This window comes from Hippichthys cyanospilos, chromosome 4, assembly GCF_059441005.1.
Source record: "Hippichthys cyanospilos isolate Australia breed blue-spotted pipefish chromosome 4, RoL_Hcya_1.0, whole genome shotgun sequence".
Classification (NCBI taxonomy): domain Eukaryota; kingdom Metazoa; phylum Chordata; class Actinopteri; order Syngnathiformes; family Syngnathidae; genus Hippichthys; species Hippichthys cyanospilos.
The window spans coordinates 21,182,452-21,202,999 of record NC_142372.1 but is presented as its reverse complement, the minus strand read 5'-3'; the positions used below and the strand labels follow the sequence as shown (position 1 = coordinate 21,202,999).

The window sequence follows — 20,548 nt, the reverse complement described above, 5'->3', positions numbered from 1 at the left end:
GTCAATAGGCTGACATTTGAATTTTTCAGCACCCAAACCTGTAAGCACCTTTACTGGCTGAAATTCACCTTTGATTTGCATTTTGTAATTAATCTGAGTCAACCTTTTGTTAAATGCGGCCTTGTTGGTCATTAATTTGTTCATTAACCTGAGAAGAGATAGTTGAACTGAGAATGTCGTAAAGTAGCAGAGGATTTTTTTTTTCTGCTCATTTTGGACAAAACGAGAAAAAAATTTGGATCACAAAACAATACTCACATGAGCAATATTTTCAATCTTTTTTCGGGGTTTCATCATTTTTGTCAATTTGGTCTGTTTCATGCTTTTTATTTGTTCATTTTCATGACATGATATGCTATTTATTACTGTATGTCAAATTCAAGTTATTTCTGCGAGCACTTTGGGTTTGCACTTCATCAAGAGAAGAATACCAACAATTTAGTAAACACTGAGTATTACACAGACTGTGCTTGTTGCTTGAAAATTAGGCGATATATTCTGCGTTAAATTGGACTGCTTGTGGAAGCGCTTTTGTCTTTTTACGCTCTTTTGTCTTTTACCTCTCTAAAGAAGCTCTCCAACCATTTTTCTTAGATCATTTTGGATTGCTTACAGGCCTACGTTTTGTTTCTCTACCGTTTCGGAATCAGATGACCATTTGGACGTGTGCAGAGGCAAAGAGGGGTGCAACTATTTTCAAAATACAACTTTTTTAAAGACTGATGGCAAATAAAATGATTTTGTTTGTTGAGTGTGGTACTGATCCCAGCTGTGCCTTTTGTAGATGATGTGGCATTGCTGGCTTTTTCAAGAATCTTGTTCACTATGGCGCGAGAAATAGGCGGCTCGGTGCATCGTCTGCTGTGATGCGGACTCTCGAAGGGTCGGTTTTAGTAAAGAAGGAGCTCAGCTGAAAATCAAAGCTCTCCATTTACCGGTTGATCTAAACTCCTACCCTCACCTGTGGTTATGAGCTGCGGGTCATGACCGAAAGAAAGAGATCCCGATACATGTCCCATTCTGTCTGGGTCTTTTCTGTTATGGGTTTATTTTGTGGAGTTTTAGTTCATTTTGGGTTTGGGTTCATGTTATGTTCCTCACGTCTGTGTTTTTAGTGTGATTGGTACCACCTGTGGCCCATGTGTTTCAGTCTCCGTGTCGCGTCTAATCAGCTTCCCCCCTTCTCGTTCTGTCCAGCTGTTTCGTGTTGCATAATTATTGTCCTGTTTATTTAAGTCCCAGTTTAGTTACAGTTAGTTGTCAAGTCATTGTCAAACATCGTTGTTTTGTAGTCATATGTGGCTCCGTGTTCTAGTCCCGAGATTTCCATGCTTCCCTGTCACTGTTTTTGGTTTTTATTTTTACTTCTGTTGTTACTTTGGGATCCTGCGCTGTTCGCGTTCCTTCCCGCCTCTGCGTGTAATAAACCTTGCTTTTCGCACATCTCATCCCCGGTCCCCTGTACTTTGGGTCCACCTTTCCCATACCCCCACCATCATGTCGCATAAAGATGACACAACAGCAGAAATGTGATTCCTCGGCAGGCTCTCCGAGCTTTCCCTTAAACATACTGTATGGTAAGTAGCTCGGTCATCAAGGAGGGACTCGGAGTAGAGCCACTGCTCCTCTGCATATGCGTTGAGAGGAGCCAGCTGAGGTGGCCCAGGCATCGGCTGGATGCCTCCCTGATGAGGTTTTCCGGGCATTTCCCACCGGTGGGAGGCCCTGAGGACAACCCAATATGCACTTGAGATACTATGTCTCTCGGTTGGTCTGGGGAATCCTCCCTAGCACCTGAAGTGGCTGGGGAGGTTGGATGGATGGATAGATGGATGGATGGATGGATGGATGGATGGATGGATGGATGGATGGATGGATGGATGGATGGATGGATGGATGGATGGATGGATGGATGGATGGATGGATGGATGGATGGCAGTTTCTGTAGCAAAGACAAGTTGTGTCTTAATGAGTGGCGTATTGGTCAAGAGAATTTGGCTCGCAGGCATTCAGTTAGTAGGGGCTGTGTAGCAAGCTAAACGGCATTGACCTCGTCATAGAGCTACGTGCAAATTGTCATCGTCAACATTTTTTTTTCCTCACTTGTATCATCGCTTCCGCCCAAAAATAAATAAATAAAAGCGGGTTCTAAATTACATTTATTGGACACTTGCTTTTGTTGTAATCTTGCTCCTAATGTCATCGTCTCTTGATCCCTTCCATAAAAAAAATAAAAAAAAAAATACTGGGGATTGGTAACTGTTGAATATGAGGCGTTTTCTTTTTTATGAGGAAAAGTGCAGTATGGATGTACTGCCACAAGAATTGTCTTTGTGAAATTTATGTCTTGCTTTTTTTGACTATGAACAAACAACTCGTGTTTGATCTACCGTATGCGATATCCCCAATCATATCATTCCTAATATCGGTCAATTTGGCATGCAAAGTGTAGTTGATTTATTTTCAGTTTAGTTGTACTAATATTTTACTTACCTCAAATTGTGTTTTGTTTTTTCGCTACGTTATCTTTTACCGTAGGATAATGGCATCCATTTTTAAAAACATGGAAATAAAAGCTGAAATACTGGTCTCGTCTCAGTCATCTTCTGAATATCCAGTAAAAATAACAAAACTAGCCTTACAATGCCAGTACTTTTGGAAAGGAATGTAGATGCCTTTTGTAAGCTTTAAATGAAAGGCTTGAATTAATCAGTTATTAAAATGTAGCTTTAACACCGTGACCTTTTACAAGCTTAATTAGTAGAGACAAATGATTCATGTGTGTGCTCGCTGCATTTCTTACCTTCAAAATTTCTGTTTTGTCTCTCTTTCCAGCGTGTCACGTTCACTAATTAATTTTGCCATCGCTTTAACATTCAATTAACAAATGTCACTGTTGTCTTATTTTGGGTTTCATTTGTACATTAAAACGTCACTTTTGTTTTACTTACCCCTAGCAAAGCATTGCCTTGTCACCAATGACCTTGTACCATGTTATTTATTCAAGTAGACGTCTCAGTATTTGTATGACTCTTCTTTATTTAGACATGATCCAGTATTTACACAGCTATGTGTGTGCTGTGGCTGCTTTCTAAGACCCTGATACACACACGACCTGCATGGAGTCACTCCTTGCTCATCGTCTTGTATGACATATATTATTGGCTTTTAATCAAGCTTCTAAGCGTGAAGGACGAATTCTGTGCTTTGGTTGTGTCGAGCCTCAATGTTATGCTCTCGTAATCAGCACAAAAAGTGGGTCTTGTGTGTGGTGGACGTTTCTTTGTTGAAGCAGTGCTTTGTGCTAAAACGTTTCAGACCATTGCAGAGTCTATTTATATGGGGCCACATTTGTAAGGAACATGCATTTATAGAAAAAAGAGCCAGAGCAGGTATGTAAGTTGCGCTTTTGAACAATTTGCCAAACCTTACATCATGGCATGTCATCAATCTCTATCCTCTAGAATTATGATTCTCTTGCAGCATCTTTTGGGATTAGGTACTAGAACTATAAAAATTACCTTGTCTTTTTTTTTTTTTTTTTTTTTTTAATCAGCAAAAGCACGTTGTTGTTTTGTTGGAGTGACTCCAAAGATCATCTTCAAGCTGAGGACCTAGTTCTACAAACGAGGTATTTTGGAGTTGCTGTTAAATGGCTATCCTGAAAAGGCGACTCCCTAAAAGAAGCCCCTGTCAGCACTTTGGTACATTAATGATTTTCTCTTCAGATATAAAGTTGGGGTTTGGGTCAGGTTCAGGCAAACTAGAACATTTAATAAACAACAAACCAGAAGGAAGACAAATAACTTTTTCTCGCAAGGAGAGCGAACACAGATCTGTACCTTCTCAGATCTTTTACCGGTTTGCTTGCATTCCCTGTCCGCTCGTTTATTCACTCGGGTTGGCCCTTGGCACAAAAGCCATTGCCACCCTAAAGGGTCGGGGTAGAGATCTGGCAACATTGTAAACAGTTTATGATAGTGGGGAACGCAGTTTACGATTCCATGCTGCTATCTTCTTCCTCAGGAACATCAAGAGCGACACTGTACAGGAAACATTCATCCATACTAATCTACCAATATACTTATTGCAGAAAGAAATTATGGGATAACCTATATACAATTATTCTAACAGTTTGCATGAAAATATGAGTGTTTGCGCTAAGCCAAAACAACCTGGAACTGACTGTTGATATGAAGACACGGCTCCCACTCTGGAAAAGTGATTGGTGTTCTCAGTCGTAGAGAAGTGGGATGTCAACGTGAGATTCTGCAACCAGTGGCAAGCCCATGTTGTCTGGGACTGAAGTCCATTTTCCGAGAGGGCAAGATGGGCTTTATTAGCGACTACCACCAGAATTTAAGAGTGAAGAGGGTGCGACATTCTGCCATCAGTCCTGATCTTAACCTCATTGAATACTTCTGGGATCAGATTGGACATACTTAAAGCGCTTGCATCTCAACCTCATCAGATGTCATCCAACAACAACCTCCAAGCCCTTCCGAAATAGAATGTGAGTGCCTCATAAAATGTAAGAAGGTTTTTGTTCATTTTTGTCTGTCCATTTTCAACAAGCTGGAGTGGTGTATAAACATGTCGTACATCATTGAAATATAATGATTGTTCCACCTAATTACTCCACAGTAGCATTTGGTGCCAAAAGTACAGTCGGAGTGTTCGTTTGAAATATCTGGTGGCTTTGACTTAACTTATCTGGAAAATAACTTCAGCTACTAAATGCTGTCTTATGATTACCATCCCCCATTGTTCCTGAATTTAGTTTTATCTTATATGTTAGGTATAGATGACCATTTTGTTTCTTGCTAGGAAACGTTTCAGGTGGTCATATACTGTACCACTATTGTCTTCTGATCAAATTAGAGTGGGAATAGCTAGCTGTTACTAGGTGCTGTCAAATATTAGAGCCAAGTTAGTGGTGACAAGCTAACTGATTAAAAAAAGCTTGACCAAAAATGGTTATGCTTCACTTTTTGTGAATGTGGTAATAAAATGGCCATCAAATGTGCAAAACGACCTAATTCATCTTTCCTGGCTAGGATATTGGCACCCCGAAATATTGACCCTAGAATTGCCCCTGGAAGCTACTGGCTAGTCTTATCAATTTAATCTACACACCCAGTTATAATCAAGTGACATTGTGCGAAATGATCTGTGAGTATGATGGTATTTTAAATGTGTCACAGTTAAATGTATGCATACAAATAATTAAATATTTGTTCAATGCCTTATGATATATGACTTTTTTGGCAGCAGCTGTTTTAACCAGGAAGCAAAGCGTCTCGTTGACTGAAACCGCATCTCTCAAAGTGTGGCTGTCGTGCCCCCTTGGTGACATTGGTCTCAAGCCAGCCAGCCACAAAACAATAACAAAGAAAAAAAACGTATGTAACCTTGGGGTATGTAAACTTACGTCAAGGAAGTCAAAAGCACACTTCTCATCGAGAAATGTAAAAAGTAGGTTGCAAAAGAAAAATGCCCCATCAAGTAGCAGTCTTTTGTACAGCATGAATGTGCTATGTATATAAGTATAGCCATTGCAGATGGCTCATTTCTGTAGAATGAAGCTAAATGCGCGAAATGCGCTAGTTTTTTTTACGTTAAATACACTCTTGTAATGTTTCCTTTGTCCTTCCAGTTTTACAACTTCAACATGTTCTACTGCTGTAAAAATACAAAAAATAGAAAAAACTAATAACAGAATATTAAAAACTTATCTGTGGGTTTATAATGCATCGCCGCCTACGGATCAAAGGTCACAGGCATTCAATGTTGAGTTTTGACCATGCCAATTACAGTATATGCAGTGAGTTCTCCATATTCTCTGAAGGTTTTTGTGGTATTATGGATTGTAGATGATGTAAATTCCATGCAATTGCACATTGAAGCACTTGAAGCACAGAATGACTGTGACGTCAAATAAATTTTAAGTGTGTTTGTCACACAGTTACTGGGGTTTTCAGATCAGAGGCCGGTAAAAAAAAAAAAATCAAAAGAGAGACTGAGAACAAAAAAATGTTGTTTTTCCTCCCAAGTTTTTAAAGTTTGGCATTTCAGCCAGAAACATGAAGTCAAATCAGTATTTGGAGGGCCACTTAAAATTATGCTGCGAGCCGGATCTGGCCCATGGGCCTTGAGTTTGACACCTGTGGGTTAGCTTATTTGCTAAGAAAAAAAAACAAAAATACAGTTGATCAGTTGATACATTACACATTAGATATAGGTTGAAAAACAATTGATTATGATGTTTAAATCGTCCCAATTAGTTCGCGATTGGGTTTGTACCATATGTTTGCAGATATGAGATGAGAACTGTTCTTGATAAAGTTCAAGTCTGATTTAAGTCTCAAATGGCGCACGGTGCGCTTCCTACTCACAGGTGGTTTTACGGTCTTCAGCGCGTGATTTAAGTCAACTAAATGCGTGCGCTTGCGCGTTTATGTGACAACTCCATCTGCCACGCGTAATTTCCCTCAACAGATGATCTATTGGTGTGCTTCGAGTGACCTATTGGGCTAAACGTGTCACGATGAGAATGTGGATGCGCCACACAGATCTCATCTGGCGATATTGAGCGCGCATTGTTTGAAGATGCGTCTTCATTTGGCTCATATTCCCTAATTCCCAGCGATCCCCATTGAATAGGACGGTGACCTTTTCCACCCCTCCCTCCTTACCGCGCGTCAGTCCGACTTGATTAGCACGTCGGGCGGGACAATGAGTAGGTGTGTCCCGCGTCCTGCCATTAGCCACATCCCTTTGTCAATGCCCTGTAATTAAAATGTCACCGTTTAATTTTCGAGCAATCGCTTCGCTCTCGGCGGAATCTTTGCTTCAATAAAAAAAAGTGCAATCGAAATGCTCTTTTCACTAGAAACAAAAAAGAGGCTGAGTAGAGAGGGATCAATAGGCCCTTTAGTCCAAGAGGAGGATTGATTGCTCTCTAAAATTGAATTTATAGGCTCATGGTTTTATAGGGTGCTGATCCAACTGTTAATTATAAAACATTTGGCATCAGTTTCTAATACACTTATTAAAACTGCCCCATATGTTTCTTTTTTTTTTTAATCTATATTGAGTCCACGTCATCAGCTCCATTGCACGTTCCACTGACCAGAAACGATGTGCAATGTGATATCTGCTCTCAAAATAACGGAGGTCGACAAGTTGTATCTTGAGAAGCCGAGGCTCGTTGATCACAAAGAAATCTAATACTCGTGCTGATGTCGCCGTGTTTAGAATTTATAAAAGACATTACATGAAAAAAAAGTAATCAAACGCAAGCAATCCGTGTTCAATTCAAATGTGCAAAGTGAGATGCATGCAGGCTAGCCACTTAATTAAGATGGATAATTATAATCGGGTTCTTCTTCAAATTCCCAAGAGAAAATGATATAGGGGTTGTCTACAGGTGAGTAAAACTGCATACTCCCTCACCTGCATGGTTGTTCCTGCCTTTCGTCGTTGAATGCACGCATGAATATTTCACCTTACAGGTTTGTTAGAACAATCGGACGCCTGTCTGCGAGGCCCCGCTCATTTGTATCCGACAGAAATAATAAGGAGCTCGCCGAAACTGCTGCTTAAATGACTCATTAAAATCTCCTGTCCGCACGCGGCGATGCGGCCGCGTCAGCTCACGTTTCCTGCAGGATGAGCTGCCGCAACGGCTGCACTGAGCCGGGCCATCTAAATAATTAAAAGACGAGGAATAATTACAGTGTAAAATTGTAATTATTGGTGGGGGCGGCAGGGAAGCCTCTTGATGGTGAAAGACGAGAGCAAGGATCAGGTTTTAGCATCAATATTAAACGATGAGGACGCAGCGTCATTCGCTTATTGCGTCAACACTTAAATGTTTCACCCTATCTACTCCTATAGTATTCATCCGTGAAGCACGTGACTCCACTTTTTTGTCCCTATACGGGAAGTCAATTGTCTCCTTTTGGGTACAAATGTAATGTTTTGTTAACTTCATGCCCTTATGTGCACTTTTATCCTCCCCCATAGACCACAACGCCTCAAGGCTGCGTGGCCTGCAGTCTCTGCAGCTGCTGTGTTTAGCAACCCCCCCCCCCCCCCCCCCCCCACACACACACACACACACACACAAAAAGGAATATATTTTGGCACTTGACCTCCATTTGCAACACAGGATTACATTTTCTTTTCGGCCTGTTCTTTTTTCCTGTTTTGCATATATATATATATATATATATATATATATATATATATATATATATATATATATATATATATATATATATATATATATATATATATATATATAAATCTAATCGCTTGACTATGCGCACCTGCTGCAGGTATATCCACAATGTTTACACTATCCCGCATTATTCTCTTTTCCCTCGCTCGGACTATTCATAGATATTAAAACATTTTTTAAACGTCATCTCTTCGCCCCACCCTCCCTCCGCCACATTTGCCTTCAACATACCGAGGCCTCACATTGATTTGCGTAGCCGTGGAAGCCAAGCAGATGGTGGTGTAACTTGATAAATGAGGCGGGCCAATTGTCTTTCCTGATGCACCCCTCAGCTCGCTCAGTCTTTCTCTTCGGTGAAAACACTGGCTGTAGACCATAAAGTGGCACTACTCTGCATGGCTCTTGGCCAATGTGTGTGCGAGGAGGGGCATTTCTGTTTTTCAAGGATGTCCTACAATACCTGCGGTGTAAACAGACACAATTAAGCCTCCTATTGCAAAGTGTTTACTTATCTATATTGTATCCATCAAAACAAACTTAAAAAAAACACAATTGCCGGGGTGGCTAAAGCTTAAGTTAAAGTATAATAACTTTAAGATATGAACCATTAACATTCATATTGCACCAAAACAGGCTGATTGCTTACAAAAAGTGTTCATCACTTCTTGTTGTGCGAGACAATTCTGCAAATTATCTGTCGAAAATGCGAGAAAGCTCATTTTCACATTAGCAGCACTTTAAATATTTTATTGAACTAATTAAAAGTTTTTTGAAGGTTGTTGCCTCGAAATTTTGAGTTCACGTGAAGTCTTTTGTTTTTTTTTTTGTTTTCTTCTGTTATCTTTTTAACAGCGGAGGCAATTTCCAAGCACATTTTGCGTGGTGTATGAGCCAGAGTGTTTCAGGGCCAAATGTGTTTGGCAAAGACATTATTTTTTTAAGTTTAACTAGCTATATATTCTGTTATTAACTTATATTTAACTGCATATAGGTTTGAATTTTTAAAACATTTTAAATAATCATATTGCAGTACGTAAGGGCCTGGACCTGAAATACAGCTATTCTAAACCTAATCTCAACACAGGATGATTTGAAAAGTTCCACTTTTTATTTCATCAACACCGAATTGGTCAATGGGGATATGCACAATAAAACTGAATGACTTTCATTTTTCAGCGCGGTCACGAAGAAGTTTTGCTTCCATTTGCTCACTGTTGTGAATGTATGATGGTGCTGCATCACTAAAGGTCCTAACATGCGTATTCCGTCAAAAGCCCCCTCAAAAGAAATGTTAGGAAAGAAAAAGTGAGTCTTTGCCGTACGATAAAACAGGGTCGCTCGTCGCGACTGAAAGAAAGAAGAGGAGCCTTGTTTTGAGAGTGAGGGGAGGTGAGCGAGCAAGAGAGAGAGGGAGTTGGAGAGAGGTGCCATGTGTTCGCTGTCTCCCCGCCATTCACCTCCCTGCTGGCCAACAGGATGGAGGCACCTTGTTTGCTGCAGCATGTGTGCACATAAAGTCAAATAACGCACCCCGTACCTTATGTACAATACTGTACATATATGCTCTTTTTGTTTGCATTTACTTTTTGTTCATCCATCGTTATATTTTACGGCCATTTTGCGGGCGTCGTTTGGAGGAGTATAGGTAAGAATTGTATTGTTGCTTATCTGCAGGCGATTATTAGTTTTTTATATATAATTGCATGCTTAATGATAATTTTTGAGTGTGTTTTCCCATTTTTGTGGCGCAATGAGAGCCGTGTGTTTTTTTCCAAGAGCCCTAAAGGCCCGCGTAAAAGCGCGCAAAAGTGTAAATGTGTGGACTATTGGTATAGGTGGACCTGCTTCCTGCCAGTTTAAGGTTAATCCGCTTGCTGATGCTTTAATTATATATAGGGCTGGTCTTTTATTAACAATGGGAAGACGCACGGTTGGATCTGTGTAATTACCAGCAAAGGAGCTTACACTTGTTCTTTTCCTCCCACTAAGCGCATTGGTGCAGCTCAGGATGCATTTTCCTGCTGTCCTTATCTGCCTCCGAAGGTCTTATGTGGCTCTTTAAGTAGTTGCCTCATAAGTGCTGAGCCGATTTGAAGATAAGGAGGAGCAGCACATCCACGCCTCAGCACAGGAGGGACGTGACATATCTTGCAGGAGGAATTAAGAGCAATGTATACGTTGACTTTATAATGTATAGCGATTCAACACAAGGCTTGCGTTGCCATAATTTCTCTTGATTTGACTCGCCATTGTATTTGTACGCTGTTTTGTGTGTAGCATCACTCTAGTTTTCTATGTGAATGACAGGCTTCCAGGGATGGAGTGTATACCCGGACAGCTTCGAGAGGCCGGAAGAGACGTCAGCTCCAGCCCGAGCCCCAAACGGGACGCTCCGGGCCTCTCCGGCCCCCTCAAACCCAATCAAGTGAGCGAGACCTCCCTGTACGGGGTGCCCATCGTCTCCCTCGTTATAGACGGGAGGGAAAGACTGTGCCTGGCGCAGATCTCCAACACCTTGCTGAAGAACTACAGCTACAACGAGATCCACAACCGCAGGGTGGCACTGGGGATCACGTGCGTGCAGTGCACCCCAGTCCAGCTGGAGCTCCTGCGACGCGCCGGCGCCATGCCCATCTCTTCCAGACGCTGCGGCATGATCACGAAGCGGGAGGCCGAGAGGCTCTGCAAGTCCTTCCTGGGGGCGCACAGTCCCCCGAAGCTGCCCGAGAACTTCGCGTTCGACGTGTCCCACGAGTGCGCCTGGGGCTGTCGGGGCAGCTTCATCCCGGCCCGGTACAATAGCTCGCGGGCCAAGTGCATCAAGTGCACCTTTTGCAACATGTATTTCTCCCCGAATAAATTCATTTTCCACTCGCATCGCACCCCGGAGTCCAAATACCTGCAGCCGGACGCGGCCAACTTCAACTCGTGGCGGCGCCACCTTAAGCTGACGGACAAGAAACCCTCGGATGATATCAACCACGCGTGGGAGGACGTCAAGGCCATGTTCAACGGAGGCAGCAGAAAGAGGACGCTTCCCATGGGCAGCTCGAGGGAGCAGTCGCCCATGAAAGCGCAAGCATCCTCCACCCTCGGCCGCAGCGCTTCTCCGGAAGCCCCGCGCAAAAGTTTACGTTGCGATGACGATCAGGGGAGTAATAACATCGCTTTGGCGAGCGGTGCGAGGAGCTACCCACTCATCCCGGTTCCCAGTAAAAACTTTGGCATGCTTCAAAAAATCCCCCCGCCCTTGTTCCCGCACCACCCCTATGGTTTCGCCAGCTACGGCCTGTGTCCCAAAAAAAGTGACGGCGTGCCAGATGTGACGAAAAGCAACGTCCCTGGCGTGTTTTGGCCTGCTACCAAGGACGCAATTTACCCCGCGTTCCCCGTCTTCTGGCCCTCGGCGAGCAGCCTTCCGATGACGCCCTACGCGGCCAAACCTCCGGAGCTGCCAGCGCTCCGCCAGGCCGACCTCGACTCAGCAAACCAAAGCAAAAGACGTCCGAGCACCCCCAAAGACTCCCACCAGCACCACCAGCATCAACAGGATGCGGGAGAGCGATGTGCCAGTTCATCCGGCAACTGCAGGAACGACGATGACCGGTCCGGGGACGAGACGACGTCACACCGGAAAATCAGTTACATCTCTGCCTTCAGACCTGTGGTCAAAGACGCGGAGACCATCGCCAAGCTGTATGGAACCCGGTCCGGCTACCTCTCCCCAGACTTTGTCAGCGAGACGTCCAGCTATAGATCCATGTCCCCGGACAGAGACATCGTGGAAGACGACGACGACGACGACCCCGACGTAGATGTGGAGTCCAACAGGGGAACTGAGGATGAAGAGCCCCTCCGCATCTCGCCGAGGGGGGACCGCCGCGAGTCTCCCACGCCAGAGGCGCTTGATGATAGCCAGGAAAAGCCGACACTTTGCCGCCCCCCTGCATCATCGCCCGAGGACTCCGCGCACACTGCAGGCTCCTCAGATGAGGGCCGGCTCACTCGGGATGGATCACCGTTTCAAAACGTAAGATGCCATTTGAAAATCAAACCTTACGTTAATTCAAACCCCCGAAGCGGCTACTCAAAATAAAATTAAAAAGCGCCATTTTCGTGAATGTGGGCCTTCGTTAAAAATAAGTGGCTTATAAATGCATGTAAAAAGAACATCAATTAAAAAAAATGAACCGGGCTTATATTGCGTGTCACCCCATAATGGTCGTCTATTTGATTGCACCGATAAGTGATGGGGTTCCTCGTTGATTCGCGGGCTGCCTATCAATTTGCAGAATCAAGGCCTTCCTTGTCTCAAGTTGAAATCGCAATATATTTTAAGTGCGCGTGACCATCATTTTCCAGGTATACGAGCATGAAAAGGATGGCCAAGTGCAAGTGGACCAGACGTTCGAGTCGCCGGACAGATCAAACGGTGATTATTTGTGTCATTTAGAACTTGCTTGTGTGTGCATATGTGATGCTTTTCCACCCCCGTTTCCAACCCAGATCTATTAATAGCCTACGTTTGTGGATTTTTTTTTCATTCTTTCAGATGCGCACCACGATCAACCGAACATATTTAATCAGGAACAAAAGAACAGTCAAGGTAATTTGTGTATACACAAATGTGCCATATAAATGTTTGCAAACTACAATATATTTTAAGCCCATATAAATGTTTGCAAACTACAATATAATTTAAGACCTTTTTTTATTTGCATGCGCAATTTGCTATTTTAATATTTGGTGTGTTTCGTGTTTTTTTTTTCTAAACAGCTGAAGGAGCTTTGCGCATTGACATCAGCGTGCATGAACGAAATCTGGAGAACATGGCAAAAGGTAGAAAAAAAAATCATTTTTGAAATTGACAGTTTTTGCAATAAAAACAGAAACCTACCACAGGAGTATAATATTAATGCATTTAATTATAAGACAAATATTATATTTGATGCATTTAATTGTCGCAACTTAATTTATCCGTTGCTGACTGCTGATTTATGAATCCTTCCTCACCAAGATAAATGCTCGCATCCTGCTAAATATCATGTGGCACATTACCCCTGCGAATTTGCATCTTATGAGCCTAAACCGTTCCCATAGGTGTTGCTCACTAAATCACATGACATGGTCGTTTGGACTTATTATTGTAAGAGGAAATCGTTTAGAGGCTATTAATATTTTAACGAACGTAGCCATAACCCCGAGGCGTGGCAGCTAATTATTTTTGAACGCTTGGAAAAACCCCGAGACCCAAATATCGTGGCCTCGTGTAGCCTGCGGGCGCTGTGCGACAATTACTCTGGCGCACACACGCGGTCACTGCTACAGGACTCACATGCGCGCGCGCGCACACGCACACAAACACACACGCGCACACGCATGAGACCGGGAGGCGGCTGTTGTTGTCAATGCACCTCATGTCGCGATGCTTTTACATTCATGGGCATTTATTCAATACATATTAATCTAAGGGAGTGATGGGGAAATTGAAGAGAAGATGACCTCATTATGCATGTGTTGGAGCGGTACACCTGCGCATTCTAATGCTCTCCAATCTGCCTTGATTTTGAACTGGCCCATCAGAAATGTATAGGAACTGCGCTATATATTTTGCTTCATCATTAGTCGAGGAGACACGAATGTCATGCATATGTAGTAATTGTTAAATTAATCCAGTGTCAATAAAAATCAAGGAGCGCTAGGCCTACATGCAGGCAAGTGCGTTATTTCATATTATTGTATTCTTTAACATTACAGAGGAGTTGCAGAAGCAGCTTATGGAGCAGATGGAGCTGAGGAAAAAGCTGGAGAGAGAATTTCAACATTTAAAAGGCAGGTTCTGCATGTAGAGTTATGCTCACTTTGTCATCACCATTGTCTTGCTTCTTTGGGGGCTTGCATTATTATTTAAAAACAGGAATGTATCTTAAAGGTCCACAATATTCCTCAGATAATTTTCAGGATCAAATGAAGCGTGAGCTGTCCTACAGAGAGGAAATGGTCCAGCAGCTGCAAATTGTACGAGGTTAGTGTTTCCGCCCTTTATGAGTCAAAATGACATTTTTTTTCAAGAGTGCTTTTTAATTAAACGGAGACAGAGCCATTTTTAAAATGGTAACATACCCTTTCTATAAAAATAAGTAAAAGTGACACTGGCATATGTAAAAATTGGCACTTCGGTTTGCCCAAATTTGGACATTCACACTTTTAATGACTTTTATACACAACCACAAAGGATTGTCATTGAAAGCATTCTAATGCGACTTAACCTATGCGTGACATGCTAAAGTGTATTTAACCAATGAGTTTTCCCCCAAATATGCCATCCATCTATTAATCAATTTTCTAGAGCCGCTCATCATCACAAGGGTCGCAGGCTTGCTGGTGCCTATCTCATCTGACTTCGGGCAGTAGGCGGGGGACACCTTGAACTGGTTGCGAGACAATTGCAGAAATATGTCATTATTCAGGAATTATTATGAAAATGGGTGACTAAATATCAGAAGGTTCACCCAAAAAATTGCGATTTACCAATTTTCCAAACACATTTGAACCTTTGCAAGATGTACAAAAACAAAAACCTTGTCTTTTTCACTGTTCCAATACTTTTGGGGACCTATTGATCTTTCTGACTCCAGTCGTATTTTTTTCTGCTGCATGCGGTTGATAAGTTGAATAGGCATCTCAAACAAAAAGTGAACCTGAAACCGCATTGTTTTGTTTGCCGAGGTTATTTTCTCCTAAATCATACGCTGGAAAATTGAATAGACAACCCATTATGTGCTGCTGTATCGGTTACATGCACTAGACAGCAACTAAAGCTACCCGTTAAAGGATTGGCTTCGTGTTACACTTGTTTAAGTACACAAAGGGGGTCACTGTAAATATCACGAGGCCAAACAGCATGTTTGTACTCAATCCCTTCTTTATTTTTGATTCATTTCATTCTGAGTATAGACACTTGACTTAGACCTAAAGGCTGACGCAAAAAAACCACTTCAAGGTCATTTAATATGGCGGGACCTTTTTTTTTTCTTATCAATAGAGCGACAACAGCTTAAAACCGTGGTTCTCAACCTTTTTTTTCCAATGAACCCTGTGAAATACATTTTCAGCCAAGTACTCCTTAATCAGTGCAAATAATTTGGGGGTTAAAAAGAAAGACTTAAAACATGCCATCAATGTCTGGTTTATTAAACTTCAGAATCTCTCAAAATTAATTTGTATTAGTCCACAAAAAATACTCAACATAAGGTGGCTTCTTTTGGATCATAGAAGAGATCTGTTGTCAAAAAGAATTAACTTGATTCTTAATAAGTAAATGTCCACAAAAAGTATCAACATAAAGCCAGACCTGTTCTCAAAAAGAAATCATTCTAAATAAATATATTTCCACAGAAAAATATTAAATATAAAGCGTCCTCTTTTGGGATTACAGTAGAGATTTGTTCACAAAAAATAATCAACTTAATCATTAATAAATATTTTTCCACAAAAGATAATCAGCATAAAGTCAGACCTGTTCTCAAAAAGAAATAATTATAAATAATTATCTGTCCACAGAAAAATATTTAATACAAAGCTTCCTCTTTTTGCGATTACACTAGTGATTTGTTCACAAAAATAATTCATTAACATAACTATTAAGAAATATTTGTCCACAAAATGTAATTAACATAAAGTGTCGGACCTTTTTTCAAAAATAAACAATTAGAAATAAATATTTGTCCACAGAAAAATAACCTTAACTTTAACCTGTCCTCTTTTATTATCATAATAGAGATGTGTTCACAAAAATTAAAATCCTCAACTTGACTGGTAACGAGAGAGGAGGCACGTGGCAAGTTGGATAGAATCATTCTAGTATGGCGGAGAATCTGTTTTTTTTTTAAATAATGAAATCGAATAACCGACTGAACATAACATTTTATTTATGAACTTATATTTTCCTGAAACAGTTAATACAATTGTTATTTTTATGGGCTTTTTGCATGTTTGTTTTATTTAAAATCTCGACTACCCCCAGAGGTGCCCCAGAGGTACCCGTACCCGCATTTGAGAACCACTGTCTTAAATCAGAGTTGATCAATGTCAATAGCTTAATAAAAAGGACAAGTAAGTCATTTAAATGCGACCGGACATGTTCTCACTAATGGGCCTGTTCCTTCCTAGAAGCTCACGACGCCCTTCATCATTTCTCCTGCAAGATGTTGAGCCCTCGCCAGTGTACGGGAGCCTGCACCTTTAAACCCCCTCTGCTGCCTCCTTAAATTCTCGCTCAAGTTACAACCCCCTTCGTCCTCACACAAACACACACACGCACACACACACACACACACACACACACACACACACACACACACACAATCACAAAGCCAGTCACAAACACAACAATCACCACCGTAGGCACACCGGTGATTCTTGCAATTGAGTGAACACACTGACACTCAGAGAAGGCAGGATTTATTTCGACGCTGTTTTAAAATGAGACTCGACTGATCTGTTACGAACGCTCATGCAGTATTCACCTGCTATTTAACTATTCTGAAAAAGGGAGAGCACTACGTGTATACATTGTATGTGACAATGTGCAATGGCATGTCAAACTGTGATAAGTTAAAACCTTTGTCAGAATTTAGATTTTTGTTGCTTGTTTAAAATTCAGTTACACATTCACCTTCATTTCTCTTTAAGATTATTTGTACCACCGTGTTGTAAAGCACTTTAAATGGGCAACATCGCTGCTTTTGTCGTCCTTTCTATACCAAATGGTCATATGGAAAAAAAAAACAACAACAAAAAAAACAGATGTTTATGTTGAAAAGGAAGCTCTTCAAGAGTGGCTGAGATCATAATGTATGTCTGAGGTCATGCAATAAAAAAAAATTCTCTCAGTGTCCCCATGTCTTCATCCGCGTTCTGCACATTGAGTAGTCTTATTCTGACACCTACCGGAGCCATGGAGAACATGATCCCATTGCCTCTTAGTATATTTGACTTCAACATGATCTCCTTCATTAGGCACCGGCATCAGCAATCAGTCAACTTAAAATGTTTGACATGGTGTCAAGGGAGCAAGGCTGATCTAATAGTGACATCTAATTCTTCTGAGGGGAGTCCTAATAGATATCGATTGTGCTGCTGCGAGTCCCTGGATGCTTCATACGGAGACATAATGTCACTTCACTGACACACAATGAATGTTAATTTTCTGTGATTCTGACTGCTTTAGCAACACCCTTTCTTTATGCATTCCAAAGGTCATGAACTTGCGAACTGGTCGCTTCATTTCATTTATATTTGAAATTTTCATCACAAATCTGCTTAAGGTTATTTGGTGGTAATCTGAATACCATTTAGTGACTACTTCATAATCATAAGACTTTGAAAGAATTCATCAGTGAAATATGATAGTATTCTGCCATCCAGCGATGACAAAGAGGAACGAAAGCGTGATGTCTTGAACACTATAAATCAAGTCAAGGTGACAGAGTGTGCACTTTTTGCAGTCTAAAAGTGTGTATGCCCGTGTATCCCTGCGAACTTTGGGTGAGAACTTGAATACATCTTTTAATGGTTGCCAGCCCACAGTACATGTTATATATTTATACTATACTAAAGTGTGTCCACTCCATAATTTCATGCCTCTATATCTTAACCCAGAATGCAGTACTGTACATCTATGGAGGCTGTGTCCACTCATCTCCATCGATGAATGGTGCCATGGTGGATCAGGTGTTCTGCAAGCGGCCTGACATAACTGCTTATGACCTATATAGAGCCAAGTATATGCATTCCCATATCCTGTAGCCTTACAATAATATGCAAATGTACACTTGTAACTAGTTTAAAATGATGAGTGTTTTTGATGGTGTTTCATATTTTCATGAGCAGCACAGTGGTTTAGTGGTTAGGATGTCTTTCTCGTAGTTGGGGTTAATTCTGTTCTTCTCAATTGTTTTTTTCAATTCCTCCCACCTTGGAATGGGAAAACATTGTACCCCACACACACTCAGAGCTCACAAATCAGTGATTATAATAATTATATTCACAAATGAAATAAGTATACCTAAAATTGTATCCTTTTTAGCATTAACAAAAGAAAAAAATAAACAAATCATCCATCCATTTTCTGAGCCACTTATCCTCACAAAAATTGCAGGCTTGTTGGTGCCTATCCCAGCTGGCGAGGTAATCCCTTAAACTGGTTCCCAGCCAATTGCAGGACACACAGAGACAAACAACCATTCATGCACCCAATCAGACCTAAGGACAATTTAGTATGTTCCATACACCTGCCATGCGTATTTTTGGAGTGTTCCATGAAGCTGTAGTGCCCGAAGACAACCCACGCCAGCGTGGGGAGAACATGCAAATTCCACACAGGAAGGCCGACGAGGCGGACGAGCTAACCACTGCACCACAAATCAACTTTCAACAACTGTTAACTTGACTTTTTACATGGTTTATACAGTTTACAGGTTAGCCTGAGACTGAAAAACAAACAAAAAAAATCAAAGTGCATCAAAGTTCATGAAATAAAACATATATATCCAACTTTACCGTTGGATGAAAAAAAAAAAAAAAAAAAAAAATATATATATATATATATATATATATATATATATATATATATATATATATATATATATATATATAATATATATAAATATATATAATATATAAAATTACAGAAGCACCGATACATTAAACATTCTCATCTGAAGAAAAAGGTGTAGAACATTGTGCTGATTGTTGCCTAAATTATTTCTAACTTCCACACAGACGTTGTGCACCACCACTGCACCACCTGGTGCCATGGGTGCGCAAAGAAGGAGTGGGTTTTGTACTATATTGCCCAAAGTCAGTTTAGATAGGCACCAACTAATCCATAACCCGAATCCGGAATGAGGAGATGTTTTTTTTTGTTTGTTTGTTTTTTAACATGTATGACAGTTACGAGGTGTGATGCGTGAACGAGGTATGTTAAGGGTGGTTTTATGGTTCACAAATCTCTCTGTTGAAAATGTCATTATATACTGAATCATAATGCTGCTACTGATGAAGGAATGATTGAATGAATGAATAAATAAACAAAACAAATGAATAAATAAATAATTAAAAAAAATAATCAGTCCTGCGTGCCAATGTGAATTAGGTTTCATTACAAATTTTACACGTGCGTGGGTTAATGTTATGAACTGACAATTTAACTCCATATAATTTGATTTCTGTTTTTGCCCACATTTTATATTGTTTGTTAAAAAAAGCTTTGATTTGTAATGATCCAATGTTGCTTTCACTTTTCAGTTTTTTAGTGAGACACTTAATGCATTTGTACTGCCGATATTAAAACCATATTCAGTCTCAGCTCTACGTTAACCACCAGCGACATTGTTTGACCGTTTTTGTTAAGATTATTCATGAACCTGTATAAACACGTCCCATCTCTGACCATTAACAATACGACAGACGGCTGACTCACATAGAATAACTGTATGACTTGTTCCACTACACGACAGAAAAAAATCGTGGTTGAATGGTAGAGTGACAATAGCTTATGGCCCAAAAGCAAAACTAACTTTTATTCTAAAAGTATGTACCATTACAAGTTTAGACATGACAAATAATAACAAATAGAATGGAAAGAGATAAATGAAGACAGTATGTTTCCTGATTGCTCTCTTTCTAATGTGCCACATTTGACATACTTTAGTGTCCTCTAGTGGCAAAAAGGGGGAACTTATTACTGTAATTGAAAACCTGTCATGAAAAGCAAACGCTATGGTAATTATGGACAATGTAGTAATCAATTAATTTGAATTAATGCATAGCTGTGGTTTTCTAATCTTGTATGTCGAACAACAAAAATAATGTTATAGTAAAACTGAGCAATCTACACTGAAATCTTGTGATTATGATTATGATTGAAAGGTATCAATGTCATCTTCTGAATAAATGAATGTATCGGGCAAATGGGGAAAAATGGGGAAAAAATCTTCGGATGCTAATCGTGAAACAAAGAAAGCATAAAAATAGTGTAGAACGTAGCATTAGTCTTTTATTTGCAGAAAACGGGGTAGGATTAGGTCTTTTTACTTCAACCTACTCCTTTTGATTATCAACTGTGAGCTTGTTTTTGTATTTGTTTAATTCTATTAATATGAGCTCATTTCGTAATGACTTCGACTGAAACAAAAATGTACAGTACACCTGCTTTTTGTCAAATTGTGGTGTAACCAGGAACGAGGTGCGCGCTCTCGAACCGCGAAGCGCGTGCCTGTGGCCGGGTTTCCTCAGGAC

The 20,548-nt window shown here is 40.8% G+C and overlaps 1 protein-coding gene across 3 annotated transcripts; it reads left to right on the top strand.

Annotated features, from left to right (window-relative positions):
- Nucleotides 1-9,723: 9,723 nt before the first annotated feature.
- On the top strand, nucleotides 9,724-17,142 carry LOC148424981 (SKI family transcriptional corepressor 1 homolog-B-like). Of its 3 annotated transcripts, none has more exons than XM_088414023.1 (8): nucleotides 9,724-9,890; nucleotides 10,553-12,275; nucleotides 12,608-12,677; nucleotides 12,798-12,851; nucleotides 13,022-13,084; nucleotides 14,003-14,077; nucleotides 14,196-14,270; nucleotides 16,418-17,142. In XM_088414023.1, the coding sequence occupies exons 2-8, from the start codon at nucleotides 10,563-10,565 to the stop codon at nucleotides 16,513-16,515; spliced, it is 2,148 nt and encodes a 715-aa protein (XP_088270149.1). In that variant the 5' UTR covers nucleotides 9,724-9,890; nucleotides 10,553-10,562; the 3' UTR covers nucleotides 16,516-17,142. The 3 variants fall into 3 exon arrangements, with proteins under 3 accessions (XP_088270149.1, XP_088270148.1, XP_088270147.1); XM_088414022.1 differs by lacking the exon at nucleotides 9,724-9,890 and adding an exon at nucleotides 10,303-10,416 and having other exon boundaries at nucleotides 16,421-17,142; XM_088414021.1 differs by lacking the exon at nucleotides 9,724-9,890 and adding an exon at nucleotides 10,303-10,416.
- Nucleotides 17,143-20,548: the final 3,406 nt, after the last annotated feature.

Excerpts from the sequence above, each read along its gene's own strand:
- LOC148424981 (XM_088414021.1), top strand. Across the intron at positions 12,852-13,021 it reads GGAACAAAAGAACAGTCAAG|CTGAAGGAGCTTTGCGCATT; the intron begins GTAATTTGTGTA and ends TTTTCTAAACAG. Across the intron at positions 14,078-14,195 it reads AGAATTTCAACATTTAAAAG|ATAATTTTCAGGATCAAATG; the intron begins GCAGGTTCTGCA and ends AATATTCCTCAG.